Here is a 21,477-nt window from a genome sequence, read left to right as displayed (position 1 = left end):
ACTGATACATTTATTTACTTCAGGGACACAAAAACGAACAGTGTGTAGGAGCTAAGCAACCAGTGCTTGTGTTCTCTGCAGAGCCACAACAGCGCTTTGATAGGTCAGGAAAGGTTTATTTTTGGAATGCACTGGGATATTATAGTATGTCAGCATACAGTACCTTCATTTGCAATGTGTCTGCCCAGACACTGAACCAAGGAAAATTTCACACAGTTGAGCTTGGGCTGCGAGACTTGGCCCGTGTTTCAATTGGACATGGTGTCCTAAGCACTGCTTAGTTTAGCTGAAATAGTCTAGATACATGGACACAATTTCTCACGCCAAACTCCACCTCAACATAGGCAACATGACAGTATTTTATATTCAGTATTTTAAACTGCGTATTTTAAACTGCGTTCTCAGTTTAGAATACTGAATATAAAATACTGTCGTGTTGCCTATGTAGAGGTATATATCAGGTACCATAATGATTACCTGACAGACCTCTTTACAGCCAGTGGGGTCAGTTATTTAATAGAACTGTTTAAGTCAGAATTTCAACTTTTCTGCTGGAGAACCGCAGCGCAGATGTGAATTTACTCTAAGGCTTATAGCTAAAAGGATTACATCAGGGGTGCTCACACTTTTTCAACATGTGAGCTACTTTATAAACTGACCAAGGCAAAAGATCTACTACCCACTTCTTGTGGGCGGGGCCAGGCAGAGACAGTGGCGTTCTGTGGCCAGCCAGGGATCCCCGGTGTCTGCTTGTTCACAGCGCAGGCTTAGTTATCTCTGGCAGGTAGAGATGACTCAGCCTGCGCTGTGAGCAAGCAGCACCCCAGCTCCCTCCAACCCTAAGAGCAGGGAGCGCGTCATCCCCTGGAGCTGCTGCCGCCCGGCCTGCAAGTGTCCGGAGTGCTTGTTCACAGCGCAGGCTTAGAGTCGACTCTCAGCCTGCTCTGTGAACAAGCAGACACCGGGGATCCCTGGCTACATCCCGCGATCGACCGGTAGATCGCGATCGACGTATTGGGCACCCCTGGATTACATGAACTGCACAAAAGTGATATAAAGTTACTTACAAGCCCCCTATCTCTCGGTCAGTGACTTACCTCATCACTTATAAGAACATGAATGCCTGTGGGCCCCTGCTTGTAAATCTGGTTAATTTGATGAGGAGAAATGTTGAAGAGTTGGGCAAGCTTTTCAGTTAATTCCATAGACGTCAGGCCCTCCAGGTAGATGGCATGATACACTGTTGAGGAGAGGTCAGAAGATAATGTAACTCACATGTACCAAAATGCATTATAAAAATAAGTTACAAATAAGAACAGTCATTGGGTCAGTGCTGCAGAATCATATGTTACCATAAAAAGCGCCATTTCCTTGCTCGCCATTTTCATGTTTCTGCTGCTGATGTTCCCTTAGCTGCTGTGACTCTTGGCAGACATAAATCGTGAGCCTGGGCCGTACCACCCTAGGGAGTAGAAAGAGGACAGGATTTCATGTGCGACAAACCTTAACCTTTACCTGGAAATTAGCCAAATGATTATCCCCCTGAGAAAACAAGCGGCTTCTGCTAATTTAAAGAGGACCTTTCACCACTTGGAGCACATGCGATTTTATATACGGCTAGAAAGCCGACAGTGCGCTGAATTGAGCGCACCATCGGCTTTCATGTTCTGTGCCTCCGGGTGAAGAGCTGTCAGTGCCGGTACCATAGCTCTTCACCATCAGAAGGGAGTGTCTGGCAGTCAGTCAGGAATGCTCCACCTCACAGCAGTGCCTATAGCGCTGTACTGTGAGAGCAGTGAGGAACGACCCCCTCCCCTCCTGCACTGTCGGCTTTCTAACGGTATATAAAACCGCATGTGCCCCAAGTGGTGAAAGGTATAAGGCATTTAGGACTTGGCATTTGATATCTTATTCCTTTATGTTATTGTTGCTATTCCCAAAGATACCCTTTAAAGGAGTAGCTGTCACTTTAGCCAAATTCTTACATATTAGAACTTTCGATTGGGAAACTCCACTTAAGATTTTGAAGAAACAACCCCTTTTAAATATTTAAAATATTGTTTGTGAGGCCTTAAAGGGATTGTACTATTAAAAATCTTTTTTTCTGTGGCTAACACGTCAGAATAGCCTTCAGAAAGGCTATTCGTCTCTTACCTTCAGATGGGATCACCGCCGCGCCATTCCTTAGTAATACCGGTTTTTACTGGTATGTAAATTAGTTCTCTGGCAGCGATGGCGGGCGAGCCCCAGCGCTGAAAATGCGATGAGGACGTCCCCACCGCTGCCTGAGAACAGGATCCTGCGCCGCGCGGCCATAGAAGTGGAACAGGATCCTGTTCTCGGGCAGCGGTGGGGACACCCTCATCGCATTTTCAGTGCTGGGGCCCGCCCCCATCGCTGCCAGAGAACTAATCTACATACCGGTAAAAACCGGTATTACTAAGGAACGGCGCGGCAGAGATCCCATCTAAAGGTAAGAGACGAATAGCCTTTCTAAAGGCTATTCCGACGTGTTAGCCACAGAAAAAAGGTTTTTAATGGTAGAATCCCTTTAAACAAACCATTACCAGTTTCTCCTTGGGCCTTCATTTCCTGTGACGGAAACTGTCTGTATCCACTTCATTGATATCAGTTTTGTGTTCGTGGACCACTGCAGTCAATCACGGGCATCAGCACAGAAATGGCACTTGCTGCTTGTGAAGAGGTCACAGCTTAAGTGACTGCTGAGAACTGTGATTTACCGCAGTGGTCACCTGGCTCAAAGACAAAATGAACGGCCAGCAGCACTATTAAAATGCTTACATTATCAGAGACAGACAGACAATCCCTTTTAACAAGAGGGGCAGAATCCCTTAACCCAGCACTGCCATTTTGGCAGCAGTCAAAGACGTCCTCAATCACTTCTTTAGGCCCATCGTAAACTGCCAAGTAAAGACAATTGGAGCTGAATGGGTCGCAGTTTGAGACATCAGCTGAACAACCACCCTACTGAGGGAGGATAAGCCATTTGTACAAGAGTGATATACAATGGTCAGGTAAAACACGTGACGCTAAAGCCAAGGACATCAGCTCACCTTTCTTTCAGTGCATTGAAGAGCCGGATACCATCAGCAGGGCCACAGATCTGAATGACATCATCCCTAGTTAGCTTTAATAAATCTGCCCCTGAAACAAATGGAAAATGTTACATTGGCTTTGCATCTTTAGCCACTAAATCTAATCCTACCACCTGCTAAAGGTATTGGATCCAGCATCTAAAAAACCTGTATCTATACAAAATGGACTAAATAAAGCTAGAAATAAACTAAGCCAAGCCTGCTGGTCGTTTAAATCATGGACAAACGTGAAACACACTGTCAGCTTAATCAGGGGGCGTTCACACTACCGTCGGTGTCCGACAGCTAGTGTCCGATGCTAACGTCCGTGCAAAATCTTGCACGGACATTAGCATCGGAAACTAGCTGTCGGACAACGACGGTAGTGTGAACGCCCCCTAAGGAGACTGGGAAACAAATGCATATTTTAGGCCATTTTTTATTTTTTTTAATAAGTGTCTTGTTTTACTTCTATGGCTTGTCAATTATAATCAATGCAAACTGCAGCATTGGGAAACAGATGAATGCAAGCGCTGACTGCAGAGCTCCTATTCATACAGTGGATGTGACTGTCCAACTGAGGACTCAAAGCCTGAAAAGCTGAACCCCATCTACCACACGGTTTATAGCTGGTCTAATTGTTACCCCCAGAGGGCCACGGGAGACTCGACGGGACCATCGTTAGATCTAATCTTCACATTTTTTTTTATTACAAGTTTTGGGAGTATGGTAGAAATGTAGCAGCAGGGGGTCCACCGAAAGCAGTAAAATTTTGAAAGTGGTCTACGAGAAAAAAAAAAGTTTGGGAACCTCTGTTTTAAAAGGTACATCCACACAAGACCATGTAGTTAATTTTTAGTCACAGTAAATAAGTATTTCTTGTGGAGAGTCGTTTTTTTGCAGCACCATCCCCTTTACTCTACAAAAGGAAAAAAAATGTGTGACTTAAACCCTCAAAATCAATCGACATGCTATGGGTTGAAAACCTGCAGTACAGGTCAGAGAGCAGGTTTTAGTCGCAGCATGAGGGTGAGATTAGGTAAACTAATCCACTGTACTATGCCAGTACGGTACAAAGCTTAGGGTTAGTCGCTGTGACACTACTGGTGGGTAGCCTGCTGTGTGTAAGTCTTGTGTGGATGGAGCCTGAAAAAATTTGAGAAAAATAATTTCCCATACTGACAATTGAATTTATTTTGTATAGTTTGGCATTGTGAAGCTCTGTCCTGTTTCCTTGTCACCCACTGAGGAAAAAAAAAGAAATCCAAGCACAGATATTTCTCCACTGTTAGGGTGCATGCACACTACGTAAAGCCGGGCGTGTATGAGAGCCGTACACGCCGGCATTACGGCAGACTGCCGAACACTTCCCATTCACTTCAATGGGAGCGCTCGTAACAGCGGCGTTTACGAGCGCTCCCATTGAAGTGAATGGGAAGTGTTCGGCAGCCCTGCTGTAACGCCGGCGTGTACGGCTCTCATACACGCTCCGGCGTTACGTAGTGTGCATGCACCCTTAGAAGGGTGGGCCTTAGAGTCATTGCTGGGCTTTGAGGAACGCTCCCCACATAGTAGAAAGGCTATTGAAGAGTACGGTTACAGGGGGCTTTCCTCACAGCCCGGCAATGGAAACTAGGCTGCAAGGCTCGCCCTTATGACAGTGAAGAGAGAACGGTGCAAAAACTAACACGCAAATATCTCCGGCACTGGGATGTATACCGGCAAAGCTGGTATCTAGTGGTATATAATACCGACCCATCTGTGAGGACAAGAAAGGTCCTCTAACTACTATTATCCCTACAGACAGAACTACAAAGACATGTAGGACACTTCTCCTGGAACCCAAGTAGATGACAATTGCGATATCCCAGTAGCACAAGTAATATTAATTCATCAACTTGTCCAATGAGGGGTTTGCACAAAAATCTAATAAAATTCAAGTGTGGAAGATTGTGAAACTTAACACAGAAATAAAACAAGAGAATATAAAGGCAAGAAGTGGAGAAAGATTTGTTGGATCTGACAAGCAAATGTGTGTTCCACAGCTGGATAGCTCTGTGATTCTGTATACTTCTGAGTAAAAAAAAAGCTGAGCATAAAAAAAAAAAATCAGCCGTCTGGATATTCTTTCGCAGAGGATTTGTCATTGCAGAAGTAATCAAATCGGTATCTACTGGAAGCAGCTCTTCAAGCAGAACTCCAAATAATTTACAAAGGGGATTCTCAAATCTGCTGGATACATACAATGAGCTTATATAAGATCAAAGAGGACATGGACACTCTGCATGTAGTTCAGTGACCACTAGTGTTACTTGTACTAAATACACTTCAAGGGTCCATCTAGACATACACCCCAATAACCAATCTAACTACCCGTACAGAGATGCAATTCTAAAGTTTTATACAGGGGCTCTATTATAATTATTAGGAACTGGCACAATACTCAGAGCATCATACAGTTGCATGGTGAGCTGTACAGCCCAATGTGCAACAGCATCTCTCCATGCCGGATATCAGGTTGGATGAGAAAGCATTGCTAGAGGGACACTTTAAAATGTATTCTTAAAGGAGTTGTCCCATAAGCAACAGGGTTCTCCTTTGCCACAACTGAATAGAGCTACAAATGCAAAAGTCCGCTACTTCTCCATTCAACTATGTATTTTGCTGGGTTTTGGCAGCCACATAGAAAAGTAAGGGGCAGAATCACACGACTGCTGCTCCATACAAACTGGAGGACTTGGGACCCCCACTATTGCTGTCAGTAGGGACCCTCAGTGGTCAGATACCCATGCCTACATCATGCAAGAAATACACCATGACATGCTATTTGAGGAGAGTTCAATTCAGACTGTGGAAATAAATGAGGAGTTCTCATAAAAGCCAGTCAGCGTATTTATAGCAATCCTGACAAGGTCTGGCACAGTGACCAACGACTTGCTAGGATTAACAGGAGCTGCTTCTGCTTTCAGTAAAGAGTTTCTAGAGCATTTGCCTTTCCACCCAGGGTGCAGCATTTTATTTTATGCTCAGACATTTTTCACCCAAGTGGGAGAGAAGTATACACAAGTGTATGGAGCCGGGGAGGGAAAGAGAGCAGGTTGCAGGTTGAGGGAACGTGAAACAGCACTGCATTAACACTTTTCCTCCTAAGGAGTTACCTGAGAAATTTGTGAATAGCCGCGAGAATGCAGCAAATCTATTTCTATGTAGCCACTGTTGTGCCTCCTGAGGGGTTGATGTAGGCAAGAGGTTCTACAAGAGAAATGCATAAAGAGAGCTCCACCAAACTCCATTCTGTACATTATGTAACAAACCAGTGTCTCACTGAGATCGGCATTTCCTCTTTTAGAAGACTTTGTTCAACCTGCAATAAGGTTCAACTCTAAGGCAAAGATTATTTTGTAAAACGTATCTTAAACCAAAGGGGCTTTAAACGGGTTGCACAAGTATAATCTTCTGCCCAACCTGACTTTGGGAGTAGAGAAAGCTGCATACTAGGCAGGTTATCAGACTAGAATGTGTGCAAAATACTAGCTGGGTGTCAGATCATTGAACAATCCTTTTCACGTGATATATCAGGTTTGTAATTCTGCAATAGACAGTACCTATAATGGTATATAGGTGGACAAGCAGGACTGTAATCTCACTCCCATAATATATTAGTCTCCCCGCCATAGGAATGTTAGTGGATGGAGACTACTAAAAACATATCTGAAATTAAAAATCTGTACAAAGATGTTAAAAACAAAGCAAGGGAAGAAAAAAAAAAAAACACGAGTCCCTCCTGCCTGTTATGGTAAAAGCTTGCATTGTCTCTTGTCTTATGAAACAGTAATTCTGGGGCATCATCTCTCCTAACACACATTGTGCTATTTCTGTTATTCCTCCAAGAAATTTATGAATAAGGCTTGGTCTATGTGCCAACATGTGTTTAACAAAAAGTCACACAGATATCACAAGAAGGACTTGACTGTAAAAACACTGTCAAGTCGCAGTCGCATGCAACTTCCAAGTCTATGGCAACAGAAAAAAAAAAAAAAAAAGTTTCAAGTGACTGGCGACCAAAATCAAAACACATTCTGATTTGCTAAGATTGTCACACAGAATGTTACAACGCTGTTATGCAGTCCTGGGCTAGACCGACAGCTTGGGGGGTGTCCCTGTCATCTGACACTACCCAGTCAGACCTTATAGCCCCTTGGCAGGGTGAACAATAACATCCAGTAGTCAGTTTATTCATAGATTTCTAGGAGGAAGAACAAAAACAGTACAACATTGTTATGAGCAAATTGTAAGTTGGTTTCAATCAAAAAGATCCTACTCTCCGCTGAATCCTGGCCAGAGAGGCGAGCAAGCTTCCCAGGGGTTAAATTTTTTTTTTAGCTGTTAGTAATAATGGACATCCATTATGCAAGTTGTAGTATTGTTAAATTTTCTCTCAGACTCCATATAACTACAGAAAGGAAGTCCATCTCTTTGCCAAATCTATGAAACTCACAAGGCCCTAATAGACTTGTATAGAGATGACGGACTTCCCCATGCTCCAAGAACATGTATGAATGGTCAGGCCAGACCTGTACAAAGCACTAGGTAAGCCAAGTAACAGTACTACACTTACATAATGCCCAAGCACATTAATGAAAAAAAAAACACAAAAAAAAACAAAAAAAAGCAGGAGGAGGAGACTGAGGTTTGTGCACCGATCTGACAATGCTTTATGTATTAAAAACATCTTTGCTCGTCTTGTATCTGCTCCAGCCTTCTTTGCAGAAAACTGGGAAACCAAACTTTTGAATGCAACTTTTAGCCTGATTGTAATGGACTCTTCCTCACCATCTAACATTACATGACAATGTCATTTAAAGACTACAAGACCTACACAGCAGTGCTGCTAGATAGTATATACCCCTGTTCTTTAGGCAAAAACATGGCATTATAGGCTTCATATAAAAAAAGTGACTTGCGCCATAAATGCAGTGTAATAGGGTGGCCATGTCCACCATCCACGTCCAAATTATACAGTAATGATATAAGTACCTGAACGGAGGTCATTGCTGAACTTACATCAACGATAGGTGCGGGTGGCTCAGGTTGATGATTCGGAGAACCATTACTGCAAAACAAGAAGGAATTGAACTTATATACCATGTTACATACAGGATCATCATACTGGGTATATAAGTGACACTAGGAATGGGGGAAAAAAAAGGGATGAACATAAAACCTTTTAGCTTACATAGCATGAAATAACGCTAGCCTAATGCTGGGTCCGATTTAATATATCTACTGGATGAGGAGACCCCCCCCCCCAAAAAAAAAAAAAAAAAAAAAAAAAAACAAAAAAAAAACAAACCACGAGAGGGCGAGAGAGAGATATTTTGATTCTAAAAAGTGCCTTCTTATAATTCAAGGTGAGGGGACTCCTGCAATGCCAGACTACTCCGACTTCTCCCACAATGATCAGAAATCGTGCTGATCGTTTTAGCTGATCAGAGCTGTGCGGCTGCCAACAGCAATCGTTCAGATCAGTGCAGGAGAGGAAGCTGCATATTCCATTCAGCATGGAGAACCGTATGAGGACCAAGCCATCCCCAAAATGCCAGGTCCTGCCACCACACAAGAAGCAGCAACAGTAAAATGAGGTGGAAGATCTGAAGAAAATTTGTTAATGTCATTAGCATGTGACAGATCACATGCTTATTACATCATGATAGGCCCTTTAGGCCTTCCATCTTGTTTTGCTGCTTCTTCTGAGGACTTGCATGTTGAAGGGGCTGTTGGAGTAGTTCTAGTTAAAAAAAAAAAAAAAAAACAACCTCTATTATATGTAGCAGGGCATTATATAATGTGTGTACTACAGAGCAGTGTATGCGCCTAATGTCAGAGGAAAAAATATTTAATTATAAATAAATAAATTTAATTTGGTTGAAAGTCAAGTTAACTTTCTGGTAGTGATCGCCTCACCTACCCTAGAATACCAAGAAGGAAGGAAATAGACCAAAGATCATTACATTGATCCCTCCACTTGCTTTGACCACCAAAGAAGTTTTGGTGGTGGGGAGGGGGGTTCTGATGAAGTGACAACCACAGGTCATGTAATCTGAAACAGCATTCCACCCCTTTTCCCCACACGGGTTGCTTCATCCCCTACCTCCTTTTCATATCTATAGTAATGCCAGCCCCATAGTACAGGAATTAACTGAAAATTTGGGGAGGAAGGGGTAGAGCTCTGCTTCAGATTACAGGACCCAGGGATCGTGACCTTGTCAGAACCCCTGGTTCAATAACCAGCAATCCTTGGACCAGCTTGAGAAAGGTCCTGCACTTCTGGGACCGAAACGGTGCTATGGAATAGGTCATCACGGGTTTTTTTTTTGTTTTTTTTTTTTTATTTTTGGAGTGCTGTTCATTTGCTGCATTATCTACATGTGGTCATATAGCTGATCACTTGGAACCTGCACCCACTGACCAGGTCAGGTCTTTTTCTGGTGCTGCTCTGTACAACTATTTTTGAAACAGTTTGAACATTGCTATAATATCTATTTGTAGGGCTCCTGCATAAAAAACACAACTTACCCTTCGCCAATTGTAAAACTATTGTGTGAACTATTAAATCCGGGTGAGGGAGCATTTGGGACATACGTGATCTCTGGCCATGGTGAGCACTGCAAACACAGAATTAATAAAATATATAAGAATATTGTATACCTTCTCATTATAAAAAAGGAAGACATTCTTTGCTAAAACTGTAATAACCCATCATCTCCAGGTCTGCACCTAGTCTTTCTGTTGCCTGAGGCAAAAGGTGAAACGGCACCCCCTCCAATAAAATATTCCCCCTCCCTCGAATAATAGCACATACTGAGAGTTACATCCAACATAGAGAACTAGGGAAGTGGTAATACACATTGTCCATAAACACAAAGTAATAGATACTGCGAATTACATCAAGCATATAACATAAGAGAAGTGGTACAGTGGAGTGTCCATGTATGCAGAATAAGACCAGATACTGGGAATTAAATCCCTCATAGAGAATGAGAAGAGTGGTACTGTGCAATGCCTTTACAAGGCAAGAGAAGTAGTACTGTGCAGTGCCCAGACAGGGCAAGAGAAGTTGTATTGTGTACCATACACAAAATAAGAGCAGAAACAGATCTACCCTCGCAGCATACAGGACTGGTGGTAGTAGTATTGTACAGAGTCTCTATATCCAGGGCACTACAAGTACTACTGCACTGTGCATTGGCTGGAAATACAGAGCAACTGAAAAAGTACTGTGCATTGTACACACATACACTCACTTAGTACACACTTACACCTCTTTCTGTTCAAAGTCCTCTACCTTTGACTCAAGGCCCTTTTTGGTCATGTGACACTATCACATGATGTACACCTCAAAGTGACTACCGGACAGGTGGCTCCTGCACACCACAGTGCACGTGGGGATTTCTATAGATTATAGTTATGTACCGTTTTCCCCACATACACAGATGTGTGCAGGGCAGCAAGCTTAACTTCAGTCCCCTCAGTCCTGGAAAAGTAACGCTTGAGACCAGAGGTTTACAATGTATCAGCAGAGTTCGAGAATAAGCTCACCCTCACCATTAGTAAGTCTGCAGGATTTACCACATCATCCAGTCAAACTCAGGCAGAACTCTTGCAAACAAAGAGGTAATTTCTGTCAGATTTCAACCATTTTCAGTTGTTGGATTTCTTGGGGTATATCCTTAATTCGTTCTATGTTTTTGTTACAACATGAGACAATTATTTCTCCATTTTGTATATTTTCAGGGATCCTTCTTTTAGGCGGTGCTGAGCGGTTGGCCACCACCTTGCACCATTAAGTGACAAAGGCGATCGGATACCCTTCCATGTCAGCAGCTTGCTTTCTATACTTTGCTGAACTTCACGGATATCCCACACTTCAGGATCCTAAATCAAATTCCTCCCTGTGAATGTGACATAACTATTGGAGACATTTCTGTGGAGGATTCTGAAATCTGTGTCTATCAGCACAGAGTCCTGCTTGATCTTGACAAGGTTTCCATGGCTGAATCTTCACAGAAACCATGGCAAAAGGCTTTAATTAGTCCCAATGTATATGACGCTGATCAGCATGGAAGTCTGCAACAGAAAGCTGATTCTAGGCTTCAGATATCCACCATGGGACTGTTTTTGTCGAGGAATTTGAGGTGAAAGACCACCTCAAACTCTTCTACAAATACCTGTTGAAATTGCCCCTAGGAGCTTTGTACTTATAACATATGAGATATATTTGTCAGTTTTACATTTATTGTCCCATGGCAGCTATAAACTGGATAGGTGTAGTATTACTACTGTATGCAGCATGCAACCATTCACCTCTGTTAAAATTGTGGTTTCATAAGAAGGCTGATATTTCTCCTTCTCTTGTGGCGTTCGCTTTTCCATCTTTTCTCGGTCCGTTTTCTGTTTTCGGTCTGCTCCTTTAGGCTGCAAGAGTAATTAAAGAAAAAGAACAGCAATAAAACAAATGTGTTGAATCAGACAAGACAAGGTGGTCACACTGATAGTGGTACAGAAATTAAGATGGTCAATGAAGTTCTGAAGGAATAGAGCCCAACACTTACGATCAACATGGGCATTACAGAAACAGATGAGATACCATGAATTACCTGGGACAGTCACAGCTTTTTAGATGCTTAAAAAGGGTTTTTCAAAGGAAGTAAGCTATCTACAATGCAAAGGATAGAGAATAACTTGTAGATCAGTGGACGCTCGACCACTCTCATCCCCACTGATCAGGAGAATGGAGTGGTGGTCAGGCACTCCCAATGAAATGAATGGAGCGGGGCACGAACTACCTGTTCACACAGCTCCAATCACAAAGGAGATGAAAGCTCATGGTTAGTGGGAATCTGAAGATTTGGACCCTCAATGAATTGTAAATTATCCCCCATCGAATCTATCACATTTGTGCGTGTGTTTGGGGGGGAATCCATTCCTTACACCATAAAAAATAAATAAATATATATATATATATATATATATATATATATATATATATATATATATATATATAATGGATGTTTCAGCAAGAAAGGCCATGTGTTGGATGTACTGAACAGCTCGCTTGGAAATGGACTAAAAATTATTTTTTCTGGGCAGCAAGGCTGCGCTTACACACAAACAGGTATCACTATGCCACTATATAAGTGTTTAGAAAAGATTCTGTAGTGACAGACTCCATTTAAAGGGGTTGTCCCATCACAAGGATCCTATCTATACTGCTTGTTAATGTGGATTTAAGACTTTTCCTAAATACATTGCTTCAGCAAAACTGCTTTGTTTCTCCACTATCTTCCTTTATTCAATTCATTGTTGACACAGCCCTTGACTTATCTGCTCAAAAGTCAAGTGATGTATCTGCTGCTCTCAGGGGGGAGGGAGGAGGGGCTAAGTGCAGGGAGCGAGCCTGTGTTTGTTGCTATTCCTGTGTCTACACCACGTGACCTTCCTGCTATCAGATAGAGGAGAGGAGCTGCTTTCATTTCTTCTGTTCTCCCAGTTATCAGGCTAGCCAATTCATTTGTGTTCATTATGGCAGAGACAGGCAGTCTCTGTATGTAACACAGAATGGAGTTGCTGCTGCCTGTACTTCATAGTCCAATATGGGTTGGAGGCGCTACACGTGAATTTGGGGCGGAGCTAAACTGCAGGTTGCATGTGAAACCCCGCCCACCAAATGATGCACGAAACCAGGAAGAAAGAAGATTTTACAGCAGTGAATACTGGTGAGTATGTGACGTGGGAATACCCCTTTAAGATAGACCTAAGACATCCACAGATTCCATATCGCCTTAAACCTAACTTGAGAATTGGTCAGAATATTGGTTAACCTGCTATTAAATGTAAACCAGCTCAATGGTTAAAACCATTTCCAAAGCGGGTTCACGGTTCAATACAATGTTATGGTTTCTAAAGCAACTAAATTAACACACTCGCTTTACATTAATAACTTCAGGCATGCTTAATGAATTCCTCAAGGAACTGCTAACATTGTCCTTGACCCAAGGTCGCTCAAGCCCTCAGGAACAGAAATATCTAGTTTTTAAGACACACATGAAAGTTCTTAAAGCAACAAGCATTAATGTAAACACTTGGCCTGTCTGGGATGTGGCTATAGGACAACTACCGTTTCATATATCACAATGTAAGTCTGAGTGTGCACAGAGACTAAAAGTGGAGGTTTTTTTGGTTTGTTTTTTTTATGCTCTCTCTTGATGTAGTCATTTGGACTTTAGCCCAGATCTATTCTTTACGCAGAATTGTCTGTCTTGGAGTCTGGCTTTTGTATCAGTTTCCAATCTGTGCTGCATTGGGCGGACCTCGTCTGTTTAGGGCCTTGCAAGGCCTTCTATATCCTTTCTTTGATAGTTTAATAAAGTTTTGTTGATTAAAAAAAAAAAAAAAAAAAAAAGTGGAGTCTCCATGATGTGACAGTCCAGAGACTTCAGTTATTTCCCATACAGAATAAAGCTGCAGGTCTGTACCACCATATGTTGGGTTTGTGATAAGACTGGGGCTCTACGTGACAGTGGCAGAGATGCAACTAAAAAAGGATGCCACCATGGAGAAAAGAATGAAAACCTTCCAGTTTCCATGCTTGATCACTACAGATTTTGAAACTCAGTGTGAATGTGAACCTATCCTTGCCAATAACGGTGTAACAAACCTAAGAGGCCACTGCCACTAATGCAACAGCGTAAAATGAAAGGACGACATGACGAGCTCTTGTTCCAGAACCCTGTACAGCGCCTTTGTTCCTCATAGAAGGTGCATAAGAGTCAGGTTACTACAGCCTAGAGTAGATAAAGGTTCACCAGTGGAGAAATGCCATTTATATTAAAATGAAGAAAATGCACCTGAGGCATAAAAAGCTCAAGTCTGGCATAAAAAGAGTCTGTGTAGCAGAATAGCAGTCAAACCAGTTGTGGCTGTGTGGATGACAAATTCCTAGAATGAGCCATTGTGCGCTTCTGGAATGAACACAGTAACTGAGCCAATAAACGTGATCAGAGATTAAAGGGGCATGCGACTAAGGAAATATCACAGCTTTTCTCTGACTATAGAAGCCCATTGGGAACCTGCTGGGAGCCTACCCTTTATACAGAAGGATGACAAGTCATAGTGGTAAAGGAACTTTCCTGGCCTTCTAATGTTGAGAGAATGTACGGCACAAGAGCTGAACGCAACTCTATACATGACGTGTCTTAGGGCCCTTTCACACGGAGTATATGCTCGCCGATTCTGAACGTGTAATATGTTCCGTATCAGCGGCGTTAAAACAGATCCCATTGCTTTCTATATGAGCCGGCATACGTGCGCTCCCCATAGAAATGAATGGGCTGCTTTTATCTGTATAGCTTTCAATGCGATATGCACGTATCACTTTGAAAGCAATAGGGAAAAGTGGAGAAGTAGAGATAGGTGGACACTGGTGTGAATCTTAAAACTTTTAACTTAAAATAATGGGATTACAATAGAAGATCAGGCCTTGATAGATAAACCCATTACCACCCTCACTACTGACAATACATGAGGTCACAGCATATCTACTCCCCTCTCCTTGTACAGAACGTATCTAGAGCGCTCTCTCATAAACCTCAATGAGTTGGCACCAGTCTACTGGTGCCTATGGCCACGATTAAGCTATAAAACATTTTACTAAATGCTGTTAAAGCAGAAGACAAGCTCAGGCAAGATGGCCGGCTACATAAACATGTACAGAAAATAGAAAAAAAAACAAAAACACTGACTTCAAGATTAATGACTCAAGCCTCTTAAAATTTATCAAATAAGTAATAAGACCTCTTCCTGAGCACAGCATGCCCTAGATAGTTGATATTTCTCATAGATTGTAAGCTCTTGCGAGCAGGGCCCTCAGTCCCATTGTGTGAAATTACTTTCTTTGTTATGTATCTGTATTTGTCTGTATTTGAACCCTACAAATTGTACAGCGCTGCGGAATATGTTGGCGCTATATAAATAAAATGTATTATTATATTTCCATTGGATTTGCTGTAGAACTGTTATAAAAAAATAAAAAAAAACAACTTGAAAACACGTTAATATATTTTTTCAAGGGTATGGGGCTTTTATTAAAAGTCACTTGCCATACATCCAAACCTCACCATCAAGGCCAGTGTTTGGTAGTAACAATTCCAAGAATGATGTACAGGATGTCACTACTGTGGGACCACCGAAGTGGTTTGGGGTATTTAATGGATAAGCCATGGCAATGTATATACACTTCCCATGAGTGTATCTAACCCATCACATAGGATACTCGAGAACTGAGAACTCAAAAAGGAAAAAAAAAAAAGATTATAAAAAGATTTCTGACTTTTCTAGAGGTTTAAAGGTTTACCTGACTTGAATAGCTGAAATATCTACCAAGTATTCTGGACACCCTTACAGACCATCAGCTTTAAGAATGAAGTCCTTAAACACAACAGTGACTCATGACAATGCAAATTACTAGTAAAATGGATACATACAGATGTCACGGTCATTTAAATGTCCTTAAAGCAGCAAACAGGAATTACACCAAAGATGTAAATGTTCTCTCCAGTTGCTGCAGGCTACAAAAACCAACATACCTTGAACACTTTGATCTGACAGCTGGCTGAGTGCAGGTGCTCCGTATACTCGCCATTCTCATTCTCTTTGAAAGTATCAATTTGGATTCGGAAAGGTACACCTTTCTCACCCCCGTGCTTCCTCATTGTAAATTCTGTACTAATGCAATGAACCTAACAATAAAAAATACAGAAGATCTCATATAATGCTACAATTCTCATTAAACTTTTGAATGCATTTTGATTTTCTGGCAGTATGTGTGTCAGTAACAAATTTTGTAATACACCTCTAACAGATTTTGGGTCCTTTCCATATATCCGCTTTGTCCCTTATGCAATCTTTCTCCAGGTTCTCTGACTGCTTCTCATTGGTGTACAGCTCTGGTATAACACAGGGAAGCAGAGTCTGGGGATCATGGCAAACATTTATATCTCAGGCAACATAAAAACATAGAAATGTGGTTACTGTGTCATATTAAAGAGGAGATAATCATCTTTCATATGACAAACAGCACAGATTTCCCTTTAATTCCAGAGATATCATCATTTGGAAACACATTTGGGATTGACATTTCTATGCAGCTGCTCCCAATCGAGGCTGTACGATCAACTGGCGATAACTCCAGAAATAATAAGGGTTAAACTGTGATCTGTGAGTCCTATGACTGAAGAGAATCTCATTTATCATTTACTAGAAGCACAGTTCTAGGTTTTATAACACCTGTATTAAACAGGTTTCAGTGCAGGATATCACAGAAAGGAGCCAAAATGTACCAAAAAAAAAAAAAAAAAAAAAAAAATTAGGGGCAACACGGTGGCTCAGTGGTTAGCACTGAAGCCTTGCAGTGCTGGAGTCCTGAGTTCGAATCCTGCCAGGAACAACATCTGCAAGGAGTTTGTATGTTCTCCCCATGTTTGCATGAATTTCCTCCTATTCTACAAAAAAATATATATATTATTTACGACACGAATATGCACTAAGTTGAATGAAAGTTTAGGTCCACTTACATACAGTAAGTAGTTCTGGGAGGAAAAAAAAAAAAAAAAAAAAGAAGTCAGTAAATTAACGTTACACTTAGCAACAAGCCAAATTGAGAAGCAAGAGGATGTAAAAATTGACATCACAGATGTGACTATTTCACCAGGACTCTTTATGATGTCAAAACTGAACTGCTGGAGTTTTTCGGGACAAATTATCCAAAAACCTCACCTCTGCTCTTGGTTGGCATCTCCTGGGGACCTGTACACTATAGCAGTTGTGTCAGGAAGGTGCAGTATTATTACTATTCAGTTTAATAGAAGAATTGTTTCTGTCCCAGTATACTATATACACCTGGCAACAGCTGATTGACACAGGTCTTGGGGAGGATGTCGTGTGGCACAAGAGATGTCAACCAAGTCCAGAGAGGTTGCTGCCAAGAACTCAAGGAACTTCCTGGATGAAGGAAAACATCTGCATATGGCGCAAATGATTAAAAAGTCACTATCATAATGCTACTAAATTGCCACATCATATGTTATGCATAGTGTTACACATGTGTTATATACTAAAAAACCCTTACCTGTATAAAGACAGATGTCCTCTTGGCAGGGTCCCAGAGAAATTCAACAGTGTTGAGCTGAGTTGGATTCGCTCTTGGGTCAATAATACCCACAGACATGGGAACATCTAAAAACAATAGGTGGAAGATGGAAAAAAAAAGATATATATAAAAGGCTACCTTTAAAAACAGGGATAAAGGAATAGCGGACATGAGGGATACTATACAGGACCTCCCGCATAACTCCTCACAATGAAGGGACTGCGTTGTGATTTCTTATGAATGGATGAATGGAATGCACGGCAAAGATGTGAACAAAGATGTGTTTTGTCTTAGACACTATTTATATTGCGGAATAAATTTCTTGTTATGCTATTTAAGATCTTTTATTAATACCAATAGTCCTCATATTATTGAAAACAATCTTTCTTTCATCACAAGGGTTTTTTTTTTAGTGAAAGATGTGAACAAAGCCTTATGTTAAAGGGGTTTTCTGAGCAAAATTATTAAAAAAAAAAAAAAAAAAAAAAAAAAGGCAGTCAGCACAACCAAATACTCACAGGAGTAGCTTCCAGTTCTTTTATCCAACTACCATGCTAGCTCCCCCTCCCTCTCACACCTCTCCCTGTTTCCCTAACTAGCCTGCCCACTACTAGCCCTTCCCAACTACTAACCCACCCCATCATACTTAAAGGGATTCTACCACTAAATAAGTATTTTTTGTGCTTTAGACGTCGGAATAGCCTTTAGAAAGGCTATTCATCTCTTACCTTTAGACGTGGTTTCCGCGCTGCTGTTCCTTAGAAATACCGGTTTTTACTGGTATGCAAATGAGTTCTCACAGCAATGGGGGCGGGCCCCAGCGCTTAAACGGCGATGGGGGCGTCCCCACTGCTGCCAGAGAACTCTCTCCAGCGACGCCTCCTTCTTCAGCTGCATCCTCCCTGCACATGCCGTTTTTTTTCGAGGCCGCAATTGTGCGCACGCACAGCACGCTCCTCTAAGTCTGTGCCGAACAAAATATGGCCGCCGGCATGCGCAGTCGGCTCTACTAGTGTCTCGCTGGCAGAGCCGACTGCGCAGGCGTCAGAGCTGATGCAGAAGGAAGACGACGAGAGAAGGGGAGAATGCAGCTGAAGAAGGAGGTGTCGCTGGAGGGAGTTCTTGGGCAGCAGTGAGGACGCCCAAGGATCGCCGGTTGAGCGCTGGGGCCTGCCCCCATTGCTGCGAGAGACCATTAGCATACCAATAAAAGCTGGGATTTCTAAGGAACGGCACCGCGGAGACCACGTCTAAAGGTAAGAGATGAATGGCCTTTCTAAAGGCTATTCCGATGTCTAAAGCAGAAAAAAAATAGCTATTTTGTGGTAGAATCCCTTTAACTGTCTTCCTGTCCAGATATTCTGCTCATGGCAAATCACTTCCTTCTGCCTGCACTCCAGCTTTATTGCGCAGGCGTGGGAGGTCAGCAAACGTCAGGAAGGACGAGGAGTCAGCCCCCTCAGAAGGAAGTGATGTTCCGTGCCCAGAAGATCCAGACAGGAAAACAGGTAAGCATGGTGGGGTGGGGTTAGTATTGGTGACGTTTGTCTGAAAAGGTGCCTGGGTGCCTTGTAAACTAAGTTAAAAGTTAGGCGTGAGCAGGTGTTTAGCTCAGTGTAGAAAGATTTTACCCCGGACAACCCTGGAGCAGATTTGCAGTGGAAATTCTGCACCACAAGACCACAGCAATACAATAGAAGCAGCAGAATACATGTGACTGTGGAATAATAAAAACGCTACCCACATGTAGCAGAAATTTTCCTCAGGGAAATATTTTACCCCTTTGATATACAGGTAAAACTCAGCGCAATCCGTATGCAACGCAGAAACTTTGCTGTGGAATAGTCACAGATTTGATGAGTTCTACCACTTGTGGTCTTACTCTTATGAAATTCATCAAAAAAAGTTGGAAGTGTTGCCCATATGAACACCAGGTATTAAGCAGTGTCATTTGTATCATTACCAATATCAAGTATTCTGTCTCCAGGCCTGTTCCACCTCCAGCCTTCCAGTTGCTGGTGCTCCGTGTACTGCAGACGCCGGTCATGAAACACCACTCTAAAGATACTCTGAAAGGGGAGAAACAAGGAAACTATTTGATGTCTACACAATAATAAAGCTGGGTTCATACACACAGATTTCTGACCAACTCCACTGATCTAACAGATACTGAAATGAGTGTGACGTGATCAGTTTGTAAGGATGAGATAGATTCTCTTCTTCCTAATCTGTTAAGACTAGAGATGAGCGAACACTAAAATGTTCGAGGTTCGAAATTCGATTCGAACAGCCGCTCACTGTTCGAGTGTTCGAATGGGTTTCGAACCCCATTATAGTCTATGGGGAACATAAACTCGTTAAGGGGAAACCCAAATTCGTGTCTGGAGGGTCACCAAGTCCACTATGACACCCCAGGAAATGATACCAACACCCTGGAATGACACTGGAACAGCAGGGGAAGCATGTCTGGGGGCATAAAAGTCACTTTATTTCATGGAAATCCCTGTCAGTTTGCGATTTTTGCAAACTAACTTTTCCCCATAGAAATGCATTGGCCAGTGCTGATTGGCCAGAGTACGGAACTCGACCAATCAGCGCTGGCTCTGCTGGAGGAGGCGGAGTCTAAGATCGCTCCACACCAGTCTCCAGTCAGGTCTGACCTTAGACTCCGCCTCCTCCGGCAGAGCCAGCGCTGATTGGCCGAAGGCTGGCCAATGCATTCCTATGCGAATGCAGAGACTTAGCAGTGCTGAGTCAGTTTTGCTCAACTACACATCTGATGCACACTCGGCACTGCTACATCAGATGTAGCAATCTGATGTAGCAGAGCCGAGGGTGCACTAGAACCCCTGTGCAAACTCAGTTCACGCTAATAGAATGCATTGGCCAGCGCTGATTGGCCAATGCATTCTATTAGCCCGATGAAGTAGAGCTGAATGTGTGTGTTAAGCACACTCATTCAGCACTGCTTCATCACGCCAATACAATGCATTAGCCAGTGCTGATTGGCCAGAGTACGGAATTCGGCCAATCAGCGCTGGCTCTGCTGGAGGAGGCGGAGTCTAAGGTCGGACCTGAATGGAGACTGGTGTGGAGCAATCTTAGACTCCGCCTCCTCCAGCAGAGCCAGCGCTGATTGGCCGAATTCCGTACTCTGGCCAATCAGCGCTGGCCAATGCATTCTATTAGCCCGATGAAGTAGAGCTGAATGTGTGTGCTTAGCACACACATTCAGCTCTACTTCATCGGGCTAATAAAATGCATTGGCCAATCAGCGCTGGCCAACGCATTCTATTAGCTTGATGAAGCAGAGTGTGCACAAGGGTTCAAGCGCACCCTCGGCTCTGATGTAGCAGAGCCGAGGGTGCACAAGGGTTCAAGTGCACCCTCGGCTCTCCTACATCAGAGCCGAGGGTGCGCTTGAACCCTTGTGCAGCCTCAGCTCTGCTACATCAGAGCCGAGGGTGCGCTTGAACCCTTGTGCACACTCTGCTTCATCAAGCTAATAGAATGCATTGGCCAGCACTGATTGGCCAGAGTACGGAATTCGGCCAATCAGCGCTGGCCAATGCATCCCTATGGGAAAAAGTTTATCTCACAAAAATCACAATTACACACCCGATAGAGCCCCAAAAAGTTATTTTTAATAACATTCCCCCCTAAATAAAGGTTATCCCTAGCTATCCCTGCCTGTACAGCTATCCCTGTCTCATAGTCACAAAGTTCACATTCTCATATGACCCGGATTTGAAATCCACTATTCGTCTAAAATGGAGGTCACCTGATTTCGGCAGCCAATGACTTTTTCCAATTTTTTTCAATGCCCCCAGTGTCGTAGTTCCTGTCCCACCTCCCCTGCGCTGTTATTGGTGCAAAAAAGGCGCCAGGGAAGGTGGGAGGGGAATCGAATTTTGGCGCACTTTACCACGCGGTGTTCGATTCGATTCGAACATGGCGAACACCCTGATATCCGATCGAACATGTGTTCGATAGAACACTGTTCGCTCATCTCTAGTTAAGACCTTTCTGAGATAAAAGCTTTCCATTCGCTATAACAAAGTTTTCTTTCAGATTGCAATTCCATTCGCATGAACGTAGTCAATCCAGAAAATATAACCCATACACATATGGAGTTTCATGGAAAGAACCAAGGTCATGGGAATGAACCCTTAGGCA

The 21,477-nt window shown here is 42.8% G+C and overlaps 1 protein-coding gene across 4 annotated transcripts in view; it reads right to left on the bottom strand.

Annotated features, from left to right (window-relative positions):
* TFCP2 (transcription factor CP2) overlaps positions 1 to 21,477 on the bottom strand; it is a 59,395-nt gene that overhangs the window by 11,702 nt on the left and 26,216 nt on the right. For 3 of the 4 annotated variants that reach the window (XM_075265668.1, XM_075265670.1, XM_075265669.1), the window contains 10 exons: positions 19,265 to 19,370; positions 17,281 to 17,387; positions 15,740 to 15,892; positions 11,460 to 11,570; positions 9,672 to 9,760; positions 8,133 to 8,208; positions 6,254 to 6,347; positions 3,075 to 3,165; positions 1,353 to 1,462; positions 1,098 to 1,240 (listed from right to left, as the gene is read on the bottom strand). In XM_075265668.1, the coding sequence (XP_075121769.1) occupies positions 1,098 to 1,240; positions 1,353 to 1,462; positions 3,075 to 3,165; positions 6,254 to 6,347; positions 8,133 to 8,208; positions 9,672 to 9,760; positions 11,460 to 11,570; positions 15,740 to 15,892; positions 17,281 to 17,387; positions 19,265 to 19,370 (1,080 nt within the window). The remainder of the gene's footprint in view (positions 1 to 1,097; positions 1,241 to 1,352; positions 1,463 to 3,074; positions 3,166 to 6,253; positions 6,348 to 8,132; positions 8,209 to 9,671; positions 9,761 to 11,459; positions 11,571 to 15,739; positions 15,893 to 17,280; positions 17,388 to 19,264; positions 19,371 to 21,477) is intronic. The other variant, XM_075265671.1, reaches the window with a different exon arrangement.

The sequence above is a fragment of the Leptodactylus fuscus genome, chromosome 2, assembly GCF_031893055.1.
Source record: "Leptodactylus fuscus isolate aLepFus1 chromosome 2, aLepFus1.hap2, whole genome shotgun sequence".
Classification (NCBI taxonomy): domain Eukaryota; kingdom Metazoa; phylum Chordata; class Amphibia; order Anura; family Leptodactylidae; genus Leptodactylus; species Leptodactylus fuscus.
This window is presented reverse-complemented; position numbering and strand designations above follow the sequence as displayed.